Source organism: Larus michahellis, chromosome 4 (assembly GCF_964199755.1).
Source record: "Larus michahellis chromosome 4, bLarMic1.1, whole genome shotgun sequence".
Taxonomy (NCBI): Eukaryota; Metazoa; Chordata; class Aves; order Charadriiformes; family Laridae; genus Larus; species Larus michahellis.
Window position 1 is genome coordinate 33,763,014 of NC_133899.1, and position 17,069 is coordinate 33,780,082.

The window sequence follows — 17,069 nt, forward strand, 5'->3', positions numbered from 1 at the left end:
CTCAACCTCTACAATGCAACTGATCCCCCCCAGCCTACAGTCAACAGTCAGCCACTCGCAGCAGCTGAATCCTTATCTGCCGTTTCCACCCCTTCTTTAGTTACTTACAGCCACAGGCAGAAATCTGGAACGTTGTTCATCTGATGGTAGTAGAGCCTTGGGGGTGCAAACCCTCACGAAGACTGAGCAAAGCATCTGCCCTTTTTGAAGCCTTGTGTCAGAAGTGTTGAAACATGCTTAAGTTTCAATAAATGCAATTGAAGAACCTTCCCTTTATACAGTTTTATTCATCTTTGGATTTGACAGCTGAGATTTGTTTCTATACAGGAAAACGTTGAAGTAAATTTTACAAAGATTTACATTCTAGAATGTATTAAGTATATCATCTTTATCCAGTAAGACCACAGTTAAATATTTTTCTACGCTTCGCAAAAAAAAGGTTAAATGTCACTTGCGAAACTTTTAAACAGTTTCAGATTAATCTCCAGATCTGTGATGTATTTGAAGAGGCCTTTTTCAGCAGAAAGCTCACAGGGGGTTCTGGAAACATTGCTTTGGAAAAGCAGAACCAAATTAATTTGTGCTTGGTAAAGATAAGGAATTTACACAAATGATCTGTGAACAAAACATGTAGTAAAACACTCTAAACAATCTCATTACGAGTTTCTTGATGAAATCACAGTGACTTACTGCTATTTGCTACAAGTAACATTTGTGGAAGTTTATTTTCAACAGAGTTTTATGGGGTAAGACAAACAGGTGACCTCTGAGCAGGATTTCATCCATAGCTGTGACAAGCAGGAACTACACACGGAGATCAAAACACAGCATTTTAAAGCCAATCCTCAAAGATTTATTTTTTTTTTTAAAAAAAAATTCAAACATGAAATCCACATATGAGGGCAGGGCAAGGGGGGGGAAGTTCTCCTCAAAAAGGATACATTGACATTACAAATAGTTTTCTGGTTTTGCTGTTGTTGGGTTTTGGTTGGTTTTTTTTTTTTTTTTTTTTAAAACCAGGCCCTAGAAAACAGAAGATACCATTTCTGACTGCATGGAACTCGTCTGACTTAATTATACTGTAACCTACCACCGCTACTGTCTCATGCTTCTACTACATAATTTAAAACTGAAGACGCAATAACTTCCCATGCTTGAACTGGGACTCGAGTATAAATATAGGGAGCCTAAGGACTGACCTGCTTTGAAAAATGCCTTCACTATGCTCGTTCCATGCTGTATGCAATTTTTAGTGTCTCTCTCAACTGCGTGTGCCAGCACAACCGTCAGAGCAGCTGGATGCTGCTTCTGACGGAGCTGGAGCATTAAATGAACTTCCAACCACAGTTCTCCAAATACTTCCTATTTAAAAGCAGCCGTAACTAAAGAACAGTTTTGCAACTTCACAATGAACATAAGCATCTTCACAACAGCGCGGATCTTTTGACCTCTGTCAGAAGGTGGCACTCTGTTTTGCTGCTTGCTTTGTTCTTCTGGGCTTTTTTTTTTTTCTTTTTAAACTACTGCCCTTGACTATTCAGTGTACTGAGACTATTGCCAATGGTTTGGGAGGGAATAATCAAATGTAGATGTTCAAGATTCCCCTCAATGCTAAAGTACTGGAAAAAAACCCAACAAACCAATGTTTATACCAATACTTCTATAAGTCTGTGACAATGTAAAGTTGCTACAAGGAAATTGTAAACTTCACAGCATCACGTCTTTTAACATTTATTCTCTCAGTACAGGCTAACATTACCAAAAAATGCAATTCTCTTAGCAGCTTTCAGACAAAATACATGACCTGCATAATAAAATCTAAAGTAACTTGAACTCATCAAGTATTGTAAACACACTTTGAACGAAGCACTGCACGCCCCTTTTACTATATATTTACAACAGAACCACACCATTTTCAAAATTACTGGATTCAAATGGTACAATTTAAGCACAAATACTTCTCAAGTTTAAAACCATTTTAATTTACTACCATTCAGGAGGGCATGGGGTGTGTTGTTTGTTTTAAGAAAAGGTACAACTGTAGATAATGTGTCCAATTGTTTTTGCATTGTTTCCATCGCTGCAGTACTGCAAGCACAAACATCACAGCAATAGATCAGTTATTCCTCTAAAAGAGGAGCAAATTATGAACCAGTTGCGTTTTACAATAAGAAGATCTAAACTCAAGAACAAATATTGCCAATATTCCTAAAGACTAGTGCAAAACCAGAGAAGACAGAAGGGCAACAGGCATCTTTCAGTAACAATTCAACCTGCGATTCATCCTATGTGCGACCCGTGCTGGCTCTGTACCCCAGAAGTAGCCACTGTTTGTAGGAGAGTCCCGAGGAACTGGCCTAATCTGGAGCCCTTATTAGGTTGTTAACGAAGTTCAACCTCACAGTTCTGGGCAAGGACAAACATGCTAAATTAAAACCCAAATAGCACTACCGAGGCTGCGGTTTTCCTAACAAGATGTCTGGCAATTCTGAAGGTCTCTTCTAGTTTTCTGTTCCATCAGAGCTGTTGATTTAGTTCAGTGCTGAAGATATCCAAGAATTACACACTTGGGTATTTTGGTTTTATACTTTATGCAGACTGTTAGCTACAACCCAAACAGAGGAAATTCAGAAAGAAAACCTTTCATAAGAGCCAAATGAGAAGGACACCTGAAATTTAAATGTATACAAACCGTGTCCTGACAGTAATTAATTCATGATGCAATAAGAAGCCTGACTGTAAACTGCGAACAGCTCAGTGGCTCATAACCGTAAGGACCTGTCTATCATTTATGGATTAGAGGAGTCGTGAAGTTTGTTTCTTCTCTGAAAAAAAAATAATTAACCTTTTAAATGTAAGAATTGTTTAATAAGCAGCTCAACGATTTAGTCTTCCAGCATGCTTTAAAATACTATATAAAGGCTTAAAACATGTAAAAGCACAGTACTAGTAACGCCACCAACAGTACAATCCTAAACGAGAAAGTTCCCTCGCTATCACCATACCATGATCTTGCATTTTAAAACTTAATGTACACTGTGATTTGACATGGTTAAATATTTTATTGCTATTTACAGAAGGTTTTTTTTTTTTTTTTTTTAAGAGGCAGCAAAAGTAATTTTCCTTCAAAGTTGAAAGATGAATGTAGAAAACACATACTTCAATTTCTGTTAAATAATTCCTTATTACCAAAATCAGTTCTGTGTCTAAATAGTTTTGTGGGTGGTTTTTGGAAGTCAGACTTTTGTAACGGCCTCTGAGTGAAACACTGAGCCCTGCAGAGCCGTGTGTCACCCGGCCCATTGAGCCACTCCTGCAGCAGTGGCATCGTGCTGGCGTGAAACAGGTTGACTGTGAGGGGTGTTTGCAGCAGGAGTTTCTCACGGGCACGGCCAGAGGGATGGCTGACACCATCGCAGGCTGTTTGGTGACACACCGGCTGTGGCAGGGCTCTGCTGCCATCCTCCCCCCGTCTGGACATCAGCACCCACCCAGCTCAGCAACCTGATGTGCAGTTCTTTGTGCAAAGCGAGCCCGGGTGGCTTTGTGCAGAGAACCGAATTCACCAATGGGTGCACACAGCACATTTTGCTTTAGGGAAAAAAAAAAAAGTATATATATTATGTATATTTTTATATAAAAAGCTCTTAATAAAAAGATTAAAACTCAAGAGTCTACATTATATAAGTACATATTGTTAAGACAACTGAGCAACAACTTGTTCTTGCTCGAGTTCATTAATGAATTGCACTACTTACTCTGTGCTAGAACTCCTACATATTAGCAGCATTGTATCCCACCGTTTCTAAACCGTCCTTACAGCAGGTACACCATACGCAGCTTCCTTTAAAGAGATGCTAACACGGTACCTCCTGGTAAACATAGTCAAGTGCATTACACACACAGCTTCTCGCATCAGGTATTGTAGCACAACCTAAAACCAGATGCAAAGCCAGTCAAATACTTCTACCAAGTACTAATTCTAATGACTCTTCACAGCCTGTTCCAATACTAAAACTTGCTTACATCCCTATGTTTTACCTCCTTCAGTCGGTGCTAACCTTGAATGAATATTCCAGCTTTTCCCAAAGTTAATTTCGTTCGGCATTTTCAGCTCACAACTATGACCACAGATACATTTGTACACACACGTTGTTTTTTTTTACTTTCTTATCCAACTTCACATGAATTTTTACAAAACATGAACAAAATTACAAGCTTTACAGAAAAGCAAAAGGAAAATACTAGTGTCTATAAAATACTTAAAACATACATACTTAGTTCCAGCAGCAGTCCTGTATACAGACAGCATACGTATTAACCGTAAGTAGATTTAACAGGGACGTGTGGGCAAACACGTTGCTTGCCACTTATGGCCATCAAGTGCTTCCGCTGGGGCCCTTCAGATGCGAGTGGTCCTTTGCACAGCAGCTCCTCCGCAGCAGAACAGCCCAGCGCGCAGTTGCCTGCTTCTGCTGTCAGCAGCTATGCCGGAGAAAGGCAGGATTTGGGATCAGCGTCAGGAAAGGCTGGAGCACTTTCAGCAAACAGAGAATGGGATTGTGAACTCCAGTGGACAAGCAAGAAAGTCAACCTGAGGCTTGATGTTTCCCTAAGAGCAACAACAGCTGCTGCTCTGGGACAGTTGCAGTCCAAAACTTCAGTATTCGTCGACCACACAAGGTAACGGTCAAAACATTTTCCATTCCTCCTGATCAATGTGAACCATCCTATCTCCATCCATTATTGTGCCCTAAGACTTCTATCAACAAGTATCAAAGTTATGGCCACGGGTACCGCTACTCACGCTATCGTTATGTAACGTAACCCCAACCATCTCTTCTGTAACATTTAATAGCTCAATCTAGTGGTTAAGTAGGCCGTGTCCAAGTGCTGTTTTGCCAGCTAAGGTTTCTAACATGACAATAATCCGTGGTGCAAAGGAAAGCCCCACCGATACAGTATGCTCAATTTGAATTTATACAGTAATGCACATGAATTTATCCTTTTCTCATTCCAGCACTGTATATATTTACTGCTACACGTTTAATTTTGCCAGCATTTTCAAACATCTTTGCATTTTGGTATGCTTTAAATATGTTTGTATTTTTACACTTTTTTGGCTGCTGTAATATTCAGATCTATTAAAGAAATCAACGTAAGTAGCATGAATGGGAGCAGTGCAATGAGCAATATATATCTATATAGTTTTCCTTTAGAAGAAAATACCCACTAATGCTGTGTTTAAAATCGTTCCTATTTAGAAAAGTAAAACCAGCAGTCTATTGGAAAAAAAACCCAATAAAATCTAAACTAGGTGTTCCTACACATAATGATGAGGAACCAAAGCTTTGAAGGTCTCAGTGCTTCTTTATTCACCCAGGAATATTAGCTAGCTTCTGTCCAAGAATCTCAATGCGCCAAATCAGTATGACTGACACTCAGAGCTCTTGAGTCTGTCAGACAATTATTTCGTTCCTGTGTGAAGGGGAGAACAAACAAACAAATAAATTAAGCAGATGTCCAGACAGTTCAAGCAAATAAACAACATTACTAGTTGTAACAAACAGGAACAAACAAATACAAGGAACTATGGAGAACCAGCCTTGTTCATGCTGGATAGGGAGACACTCTTCTGTATTCAAATAAACACCTTTTTCCCCAACTTTCAACTCGCAAAACTGAAAAGATCTACTGATGTCTGTATGCAGCCTTTACAATCCTCACCCAAATCTCAGCAGAAATGCAAGAGCCCACCTATGGGAACTGCCAAGAGTGTCTGTAGTGGGAGAACTAGAAAAGCTCACAAGAAGTGAGAACTAATTTTAATATGGCAGTGTACGCACAAACACCAAATTACTGTTCTGCAAGTCACATCAATTATATACTAAGGATCCAGTTTAGAGGCGCCCAGGGCATGACGTTTGCCTGGGTGCTGTTGCTGCAAGGAATTATGCTTTACCCTGTGTTGTTTGTTTGGTTTTTTTTTTTGCTGAAGTTCACCGTAAGCAAAATTTTGCATACATTTCACACCACAGAAAACTCTGCAGTGTGTTCATTAGAGATAATACAGTTAAGACACCTTTATGCCACTCAACAGTGAGATGAGAGCCATACAGTTTGGGCTTTCTTACTATGGCAGGACAAATAGTGACCAAGATCCTCACGTGGAGTTTTGTTAGTACAGAAGCAATTTTATCTTCCTAAAATTAGTTGCAGTTACTGTGTTAGTAAAATGCACAACAGTGTTTAGAATGCAGAACATTGCTAGCTTACTTGACAATATAAGAAACAGTGACTTATTAGGTAAAAACAGGAAACGGAAAGCAGCGATCGGGCACACCATATACAGTTACGCAAAATAAGGTTTTATATTAGCAGAAGCATAACACGGATGAGACAACCTTTTAAAGACTGCTCCTGTACAACCTCAGAAACAACTGAAGTCGCATTTAAGGGAATGATGTACAACAATTAAGGTGACTAAGCCCTTTGCAATAAAGGGGCTGAAGTAAAAAGTACTTAGTAACTGGGCTTTAAAAGTTCTTGTTTGTTTGTTTTTAATTAGTGTTTATAAGAACGTAAGAATCCAGAAGTTTCATATCCACTGTAACAGTCAGAAGGTCCAATGCCAGAGACTGCATGAGATCGTAAAAGCCAATGCTCTTTACTGGCTGGACTTAAGCACTTGCTTAAAATTAAGCATAATTCACAGAAGTGTTACAGAACGATGCCTTAAGCGTATGCTTTAAACACCTTACTGAAGTAGGATCTTACCAAACACTAGGGGTTTGTTGTTTTATTATTTATGATACTCTTTTTGTCCCAAACCCTACTAGACGATATCTATTTTTGTAAGAGTATTGTAGGGCTTCTTACTTGAAAATGATCTTCAGTAGCCTTGCCACCCATGTTAAGAACATTCAGAGAACTGGCACGCTTCATGCTGCAACCAGGACAGTGAACATGCAAGGATAAACCAATCAGAATAGCTGAAAACTAACAGCTCTACAAACACAAGTATAACAACGAGCAATGCACAGTTAAGGGAGTTTGAACAATGCCCCAAAACTGATCTGAGGGATACCCTTTAAGATAACTACATAGAATATGTTTATATTCGGTTCCAAATTACATATAAACCCCCCAAAATTACAAGCTCCTCAGAGCTTAAACATTTCAGGCAACTGATTTAATTTCAACGCAAAATAAAATCTCAATTTTTAAAGCATATCAAATTAATACACTGACTTAGCATTGATTTTTAATTACTAATTCTCAGTTTCCATTTTATGCAGCTTCTTACAAAAACATCAAACATTCAGACAGTTTAGGAAAAAAATGTGAAACATGAGTAAGTTTGTCACGTAGGCAGCATTTAACTTGAAAAAGCTACAACAACCATTAGTTTAGTACTTTCTGCCTCATTTAGGTAAGTCTTCAGAATAAATTTCAATAAACATTTTAAAATCTTTTATTTTAAACATTGCAAAGTTAGGGAAACCAAGATGGCTGCTGCTATTAACTCTGGTTGTGCTTTTGGCTTTACAACGCCCTGAGCACTGGTAACAACAACCACCTTTGAATATTGTATTGAAAGCAACAAATGAGGGGAAAAAAAAAAAAAAAAAATCAATCACCTACAGAGGAGCTACTGACAGCCAAAATACCACTGCATTAAATGTAATATCTACTGCTGTTTGAGATGAGGATTAATAATTTACCTACATTTCTCAAACATATACAAAATTTAACAAAAAATATTTTTTATAGTGTGGGGAATGAAATTCAAGATTAGCCTTAAGATTTCTATCATCATGGCGACTACAACAGGAATGTCTGGTGTCCTTTATCCCAAAGTGTCTGTACATTACTCGAAATGTACTATGTTTGCTTTGATTTTTTCCCTGCTCTTCAACTATTTCAATACTACTAAATGAGGGCTTTGAATATATCTTTAATGAACTATTCACAAGACAATGAGGCCTTAATCCTGCAGTGCTCCCTACAGCTTTACAGACAACTGGCCGATCCAAAGTTTCCAATGCCTTCCAAGAACATGGAAAGGTTTATCCATACAGATCACATTAGATGTTAAACCAGTTTTTCTTTCTACTGAAGCAAGACTACTAACAGTCAAAGTCAAGCACGAGTTTTAAATGCTTTCATAAAGCAAAGGCTTAGCAGAATAAAGAGCCAAAACACTAACAAACACAGGCAACAGCTGCCACGGGCTTACTGGGTTTTCTTAGCATTAAATCTGAACGTTTCAAAATCTAGAACGCATACAATTTAAAATATTTGACATGAGTGTTAGCAACAACAAAGCAAGGACTCATGCATGGTATACACCTCTCCTTTATTCAAGGAAACATGTACAACAGAGGTTATATACGGAAGCCAAAGTAAGTTAATCTGTAAAACACAAACAAAACATTACATAAAACTCTTCAAAAGAGCATAAAGGTTTATGGAAAACATTCCAGAGAAATAGAATATCCACCAGTAAAAATTTACACACATATTTTTAGGTTCTTGTTGAAGTGCCAATTAAAAAAAAAAAAAAAAGAGGAATTTTTAATCACACATGAGATACTTGTTTGTATGTGGGTTGATTTTTTGGTTGTTTTGTTTGAAATCAGCGTACTTAAGAACTTTATTCTAGCAAGTGCACTTTTAATTCCCTCCATGTTAGAAACAGGATTGCACAAATAGCATGCAGTTGTTTTTCTGATGCATAAGTAATAGCAATTATGAAAGAGGTGGGCTTTTTTACTTTTAAATTACAAATCTTAACTGTTCTGCCGTATGATCAAAACTTTTAAAGTGAAAAAAAATCAAACCTAACACTAATTAGGCAAAGTTAAATTATTACAGAACTGAATTCTGAAATATGATAAAGAAAGAACGAACTGATACCATGCTTCAGGTATTGCGTATTTCAAAGAACAGTTCTTAAGAGACTTGTTCTTTGTCAAAAAGGCTTTTGCATTATTTCAAAGAAACAATTTCCCTGATGAGTTTTCCACTTTATTCTTCTCAACCCTCTGTATCAAGCAACAACATGAAAACTAAGTCTGTCTCTCATGCGGTGCTATTAGTGTATTTCTATTTGATTATTTCTCATTCAGAATCCTACCCGCCCTGACAATTACTATTTACAGAAGCACAGTATAAGCAACAGGTGGAAATCAATTTCAAAATAAAGCCTTCACAGAGACCTAGGCAGGGAACACAGAGCTGTACTGGTAAGGAGGGAGGCACAGAAGTCTTCTACCTAGAGCAGCTGACTTCATAGCAAAAGCGATTTATATGTATGCTATGTCAGTACGGTAATATTCAGCTACCAAACGCACTGGAAACCAAAGGTTTGCATAACAAAAACCAAGTATCCCTTTCATTAAACTCAGAAGCAGAAAAAAAAATAATTAACTCTATTTACTAAAGTTTCTTCAGAAAATGAAATCAAAGCAGTTTCTTGGAGTATCAGTATGTACAGCTATGCTTCATGATCTACAAAGCTAGTGTTTAATACCAGGAATCTTAGCTGGTTTTAATAATAAATGCAAATATAAATTAGGATTAAAAAATGTCCATATCTTACAAGAACAGAAATTGTAATATTCGTCTTACACATTCAAAGTGCGTATCTACATAAAAGCCTGTCAATGCAATACACTTATTGCAAGTTTTAAGAATAAATTATTCTTTAAGAACTACAGAGACATCTAAAAACCAAGAATATTTTGTCAAAAAAAGGGAAGCAAGAAAGATATTGCTTTGTTTTCAAATTTGTTTCACATTAATGTCTCTATTTGAGGCAATCTTAACTCGTGATACAGACCCCAGAATGTAATTAATGTTAATGTGGGCTGATTATTTCTACCTTAGTCAAATAATACTACCACGTGCAGACAATATAAAGGCAGAGGAGTTCTTACAGGACACTGCAAAGCCAAATGTGTTCAATTATACATAAGCATAATTTTGTATACCTATAATCACTGAGTTACTTTACTTGCAGAAAAAGTTAGCTCTATTTACTACAGAGAAGGAGGAATAAAACTCTCGGCTTTTAAGAAACTGAAAACCTTTCCATGTCTCACAAAAAAAAGGAGAAAATGCAAAATTAGCTATGAATATATGCATCTATTAATACAAGAATATACCTGAACTATGATGTATGAACTCTAGACAGAACGGAACAGAAACAGAAAACCAATGTAGAAAGATGCTAACACTAAAGACAAAGAAGGAAATCCCTTTTATTCTATTTTGGCTTGCACTTGCTTGTTTTCCCTATAGCATTTTACATTTACATATTTCCTTCTTCTAATTACATGTTTCTCACAGTTTATTCTCAATCTGTCATCTCAGAGGCAGTTCTTAACGATTTATCAATAAACACAAAGGGATTTTTGACCTTGAGTTTGATTTAGTACCTTGAACATCAAGAATCCGGCAGCTGAGAGTGAAATTCTAATTAACAATTCTAAAAATCTGATCAGGCTGAATTTGAAACAGACATGCAAGGAAGAGAATTTTATGTGTATTGCAGCTGTACACAATTTTTATAGCCGCATAAAAACAGTAAGGCAAAACTTCACTGGAGCACCTACAAGAACACATTGAGACCCTGCCTCCAGATCAGTGTCTCGGCTATTACCATCATCACCACCATCTATTGTATTTACTCATAGATCCAGTTGCTCCATCAGAAGTTACTCCAAGTTCTCCAATTTAACTGTTTTAAAGCATAAGTTCAAATTCACACTGTCGTACAACTTTCTGTCAACTAAACGTGTTTCAGTTTTCCACAGCAAGGGGAAAACACCCCACAAAACTGACAGCAATTATGTTGGGTAGCACATCCATGAGTGCTATTATGAAAAAGAGCAGTACATTTTAACATTTCAACTTCTCTGCAGCTGCCGGTCAGTGATTAATGTTTGTATGCATTTATTAGAAATATTACATACATCTAAATCCATAATCATATGGTAAGGAGGAAAGAGGGAGAAGTCAAACTTATTAAAATTTGAATTTTTACCACTGGCTTCACTGAGGCCAAAATGTTAATGAAATGCACAACTAGGTTCAAGTTTTTCAACATTTTCCTCTGCTCTCTGAAATCTGGGTTTTCCAAAAATAGAAACTGAGAAGGGCTCAAGTCGGTAATTCTCTTAATACCCACAGCAATATATAAAGCTATATCAAGAATATTAAACTATATCAAGAATGTTAGCTGTGGGTTTACTGTATTTAAGCTTTTATTGTAAAAATCAGTAACATTTATTATTCTTCACCGTTGTGTGAAAAGGAGAATTTTGCAGGTAACTAACATTTGTCAATAATTCCATCAGGCTTTTCTATTCTTCAAGCGGCTAAAGCAGTAAAAAGGGAAAAAACACTGCCCTAGGTACTGCACTAGGCTACAGTGAGGGCACAGAACGAGGGCACACCAGTACAGCTAAGAATAGATAATTACCCTGGATTCTTTGGTTCACTGTCTCGTGAACTTCCTCCCTTCAGCTTTCTAACCAGCTTCTCACTGCTGCGTCTAATGGAAGCACGAAGTTTGCTAAAGGAACCACTGCGTTTTAAAGATCCAGTGCCATCCTGAAAAAAATTAAACAAATGTGAAAGTGCAAGAGTTTGTTGCCCTCCCCCAAAACTGGCTCAAAACCATTTCATTGATGAAAAAATTATTTTAAATTGCTATTAATATATACTTGATACAATTACCTAAACACAGAATATCATATAGCTATAACTTTACCAAAACAAAAGGGTTCCTTCCAAACTGTAAGAAAGATTTCTAAAGTGCTCAAGCCGCAGTTCATATTAATTAATAAAACCCCACCACAGAAGCCAAACAATTCACCATCACCATGTTACCATCTCATATGAGCGCACTGTGGTTAACAGAGTACAAGCCCCAAGCAAAAGTATTCCATCAGTCTCAGAAAAAAAATATTTTATTTTTTCTAAACATCTACAATACTTGCAAACATGTTTGTTTAATCCTAAAATCCTTAAACAAAACATATTTCTGATCAGAAACCTGTATGGTTAAATTCCCATGCTTCATTTTAACTTTCACCAAAGAAAACGTAAAACATGATGAAATGGATTTTTCGTACATTGCATTCATGTTTTACACTGCTACGCTGATCAAAGCAGCTTCCAACTGACCACAATTCTGTTTTTCAACATTTTGCTCTTTTAAAAAAAAACAAAAACCAAAACAAACCAAAAGCCCCAACAATTTAGTAAGATTAGAAGTGACCACTTCCTACTTCATAGAAATCCTATGTCATTAAGAAAGAAGAATTGTAAAAGAAGAAAGTAAAGTACTACTAAGCAGACAAAGACAGACACCTGAGTTGGAGTGAGTTTATTAGAAGTTAGAAAGACAAATACACAAATCACTGAACACCAAGATTAGTAGAGAAAAGCATAATTGCTAAAATCTCACACAAAGACTAAACAGCAATGCTACTTTAGAATAATCATAAGTGAAGACATCCAGAGTTCCATATTGATGTTAACCGCGTAATAGGTCTCTAAATACATTTTAAAGCACTTGGAGAACATGCCTTACTGTTACGGGTTTTGTTTTTCTCCTGTAAAGATCACCATCATGCCATTTCAATAATACCTTGTGTGATACTTTTAGCTACCTTTTTTCCATAGTGAACAGCTACTTATAAAGTTCATTGTTACTTTTTTTTTTTTTACTAATGTATTACACAGCAAATGGTTGTAATAACATTTTGTATGACTAGATACATATCTGGCAAAGCTACACGTGTACAGAAATAGAAAAACCAAAAAAAAGACACCAGCACTGAAGGAATGGCCAGTTTACAGGGAAGTGTAGCTCTGACAAGAATCTTAAGGGGTTTGCTAAAACACAGCAGTCAGTACTGAAGAGAGAAGTTAAAGCTTGAAGATGGTGCACGCCCGTCATGCAGGAGACAGTATAAGAATCACAAAAGGCATCTAGGCCTGTCAGAAATGGAGAGAGAAAAACTGAATGAAACTGTTGGGAAAAATTCAACAGTTTTCAATTTTGAACAGTTATGTTTACAGTATTTCTAGGTCACATTCAAAACAATTTTTTCTGGAGTAAGTATTTGGACTGCCCTTAAGTACAAAGTGCAGGCCCTTGCAATTACCGCAATGTACTTCTTTATACAGTTTCATCTGTATCACTAATATGCAATGTACAAATGAACGTGAAAGAGGCTGTGCATTCTTTAAGTTAGTACTTGCATAAAACACAAAATACCCTTAAGGAGGGATAGCTTTAGTGTTACATTTTGTAAACAAAGAAATTATTTTTTTTTTTCACCTGACATGAACACAGAAATAAAAATAAAGAAGAAAAAAAACCCAACCAGAAAAAAAGTAACAGAGCAAGGTGCATTCATTTCAGCTTTAACTTCTGTCAGGAATTTTCCTCAAAACAAAGCTGCAAGAAGAAAGAGGTCTTCCCCTACCTCCAGACAAAATTCTGCGCATTCCTTTAAGGAATTAGAATCCAACTGACCTCACGAGTATTTCTTAGAACATATATGCATGTATATATGTTATCCAAGTGGAAACTTCTGTACTTTCCCATATGCAGTGAGGCAGCTGAAAGAATCCACCTTTAAATATAAGCTGTGGTTCAATTCACATGCTTTTCATTCTCTGTGTTAAGTACAGAAACCGTTACTGATACTATTAAGATAACTGTTTTGAGAACCTTTACCTATAGCAATGGAATGAACAGTAATTAAAATTACTCTTGCAAATAGCAAAATGCCTTGCCACCAAGTGATTAGAAGATCAAAATCTAACTGAGTATTTGTTTCAAACTAAATTGCATAGTGTTCACGCTTTTAAAAGTGAAGTGAACTTCAGCTTTGCAGGACAGAATAAATTGAAGTCTGAATTCCAAATCAGAAGTATTAGATCAGTAAAAAGGCTAATTATTCCTATGGTCTTAAACCAGTGATGCTATAGTAGTATTAATGATCAAATGAACAAAGGCAAAACCAATTTGGTAGATACAGAGTATAACTTTTATTATGCTAACTAGCACATTAGGAATAAGCAGACAAGCTTTTGGGTACTTCAAATCTAAAATAAAAACACTGAACTTCCAAGTTAAACACTGACTGCAGGATTACCTTTAAAACCCCTTTAAAACATGAGCTTCGGATAAAAAAAAATAAAATATCCTAAATCCAGTGCAAACAACGAAAAAAATCACTGAGATATCCATTTCCATGAAAAAGATTAATTGCCAATTTTGATGTCACTCAGAATGAGAGTCACCTTATTACTTTGCTTACACCTCCTGTGCTTTGTAGTTGTCTGCTACGATGCTGCTCTGACTGTCTGGCCCTTCGTATTAAAGAAGAGCAACTCTTTCCAGCTAGTCTGTGGTAGTGAAATTTATTGCTTTTGTTTCACACCTGAAAGCGGACTGATGTACCCAAAAGTCTGTCTTTTTTCAGCACATGGTTTAGAACAATAAAAGATACTCTCTCACACTAAAAACACGATCTTAAACTAAACACTATCATACTACAAAGATTTTTATCTGTCCTCCAACTGGCTGCAAGATCAACTTACAAAAATGCCAGTCACAGATACCCACTGTCATTTTTAATATACAGATATAGTAAGGGCTAAAAATCTTGGGATTTCCACCTTGAATATTTAAGGCAAGTAGTCCTTTGCATTTTGGTTAACTTTAAGGGATGGATGTTACACAAAGCATGCGAATATGCACTACACAACCTCACTTAACGTGTTCATTTTAATAGTTAATGACAGATTTACTTCCAATAGATATTTCAGTTCATTTTGTAAGAATGTAAGACATTACATCAAAGCATACAATGCTTAATAGTGATTATGTTCCATATGGAAATCACTAAACAACAATGAATCTTCCAATGTAATCTTTTATTAATTTATACATGCCACCTATTCTCTGACAGGCAAGAACATGAGTCAGCTTGATCAGTTCAGATGAATTTAAAGGGAAAAGGCATGCCTCTCTTCAGGCTCTGTCCACAGAAGTATCTGCCTGACAAAAAAATTCTACTATATTTTATGAATCAGAATATTTTGTCTGGAGGGAACGCACAGGGGTAAAAAAAAAAAAAACAAACACTACGTGATATAAAGTAGAGGGAAGAAAGCACTGAGATAGAAACACTAGCAGGGTAGAGGGAGAGTTGCCCACTTCACGTAAAAGACGTAATACAAAATATCTTTTCTTAAGAGGCGGAAAACCAAGAAAAAAACGAAGATGAGAATAAAGCAATGCCACTTCAGCACACTAAGTTTGTTTGCCTTGACAGGTCAAAATTTAATTTTTCAGATCAACAAATTTTATCACTGAGTTTGATTAAAATATTGACCTAGAAATACTGTCTATTGCTTTTCCAGAAGGCCTTTTCAATCCAAAACCTGCATGCTTGTTTAATTAATGTCAATAACAGAAAAAAGTTTAATCCATTTAGAACATATAGTCATGCAAAGTACAGCGAAAATTAAGGGAGCAGTACAGTACACAGTTCTAACGCTGAATGGGCAAAATGAGAATTAAAAAAGAGTTATCCAACCTTACTTTGGCTTTATTAATGATGCAGTATTATTCACATTAGATGCTGATTGACTGTCTTGGCACTGAGAACACCAATGCCAAGAAAACAATAATAAGGGACAAAAGCAAAGATGGAAAGAACATGCTCCTTTAAGACTAAAGCAGTACGTGTTTTATGAAGGTTTATTTGGAATACTAAACTTTGTCTCATGTGGTGAAAAAAAGAAGAAAAAGAAAAAAAAGATAGCTATTGTGAGAGACATGAAACTTCAGAACACTCAATATTGCAAAGTAGGCCACTTCCCCTCCCATACAGGAAAAGCAGGTGATAGCACTTTTATAATCTAACAGAATATTTTCAGCAGAACTGCAGCTGGGAGTCAGTTAACAGTGCAATATATATCCCATTGCCAGCAATGGGATAAAGCATGGGAAAGCTAGTGTCAGAAGCACACAACTACATAAGCAAGATCACTAATTGAAAGCTTGCACTGTCTTTCAAATATGGGAAAACAATGGTTAGAAAAATGCCTACGAAATCACATTATACTTTTTTTACTTTATGAAAATCAGTGTTATACCATGAAGCAAATATATGGGAAACAAATAGGAACAAGTCTTGACTCCAGTCCAATTCTAATACAGGAAAGTGATGCTAATATTCACTTAAGAAATGTGAAGTTACTATCACATTGTTACGTGATGGCACTGCCTCTTAAAATGTACTGTATAGCAGTTTGAAAAGTTATGTTCTTTTTTCTATCAAGTTGGATAAGGAGGAGATTGGAATTATTTTAGTGTTAGACTGATCACTTCAATTTACTCTAAAACTGCTAACACTTAATACATCTCCATAGCAAATGTGCTTTGTGATTCCAACAGATGCAGTATTTTTAAAGAAACATTTAAAATACAGGTAAATATGGCATCAAAAGGACAAAAGCAAACTTAAGTTAATTGCCAGAATATTTCTACTAATAAAAAGAAACCACTGACAAGCAATTGTACACCAGACCATACACCAGGACACTCAATCAGCATTAAACAACTTAAATACAACTGCTTGGGATTCTTGAAGAAATTTCACCATTCAGGACAACAATAGAAACGATGTTTTAAAATTTTAAAGTTTTTTTTACATGTTATGAAAAACAAAATGTTACTCTCCATTTCTTAATTGATTCTGCAAAATTACAAAATACAAAGTAGATCAACCAAGAAACTACTGAAAATACGATAGGCTGGTGAATGGACAACCATTTTTGTTATGGTGATAATTTATCTAGGCTATTTTCTTAAACTGTGTACTGTACTTACCCCATTCCATTCTACGCTCATACTCACTTCCTCGCCTCCATCAGGACCACTCTCGTACTTTACCACATCAACATTGAGGCTTTCTCGGCTTCGCCTTTTCTCTATGCTCTCAGGGTCATTCAGCACTTCAGCAACTCTCTGT

General features: G+C 36.3%; 1 protein-coding gene across 3 annotated transcripts in view; it reads right to left on the reverse strand.

Annotated features, from left to right (window-relative positions):
* Positions 1-4,141: 4,141 nt before the first annotated feature.
* The window catches only part of KLC1 (kinesin light chain 1), a 48,357-nt gene continuing 35,429 nt past the window's right edge, over positions 4,142-17,069 (reverse strand). For 2 of the 3 annotated variants that reach the window (XM_074583870.1, XM_074583869.1), the window contains 2 exons: positions 16,955-17,065; positions 11,961-13,011 (listed from right to left, as the gene is read on the reverse strand). In XM_074583870.1, coding sequence (XP_074439971.1) covers positions 13,006-13,011; positions 16,955-17,065 — 117 coding nt within the window. In that variant the 3' untranslated portion in view covers positions 11,961-13,005. Of the gene's footprint in view, positions 5,479-6,879; positions 6,947-11,488; positions 11,620-11,960; positions 13,012-16,927; positions 17,066-17,069 lie in introns of those variants that run through there. The other variant, XM_074583868.1, reaches the window with a different exon arrangement.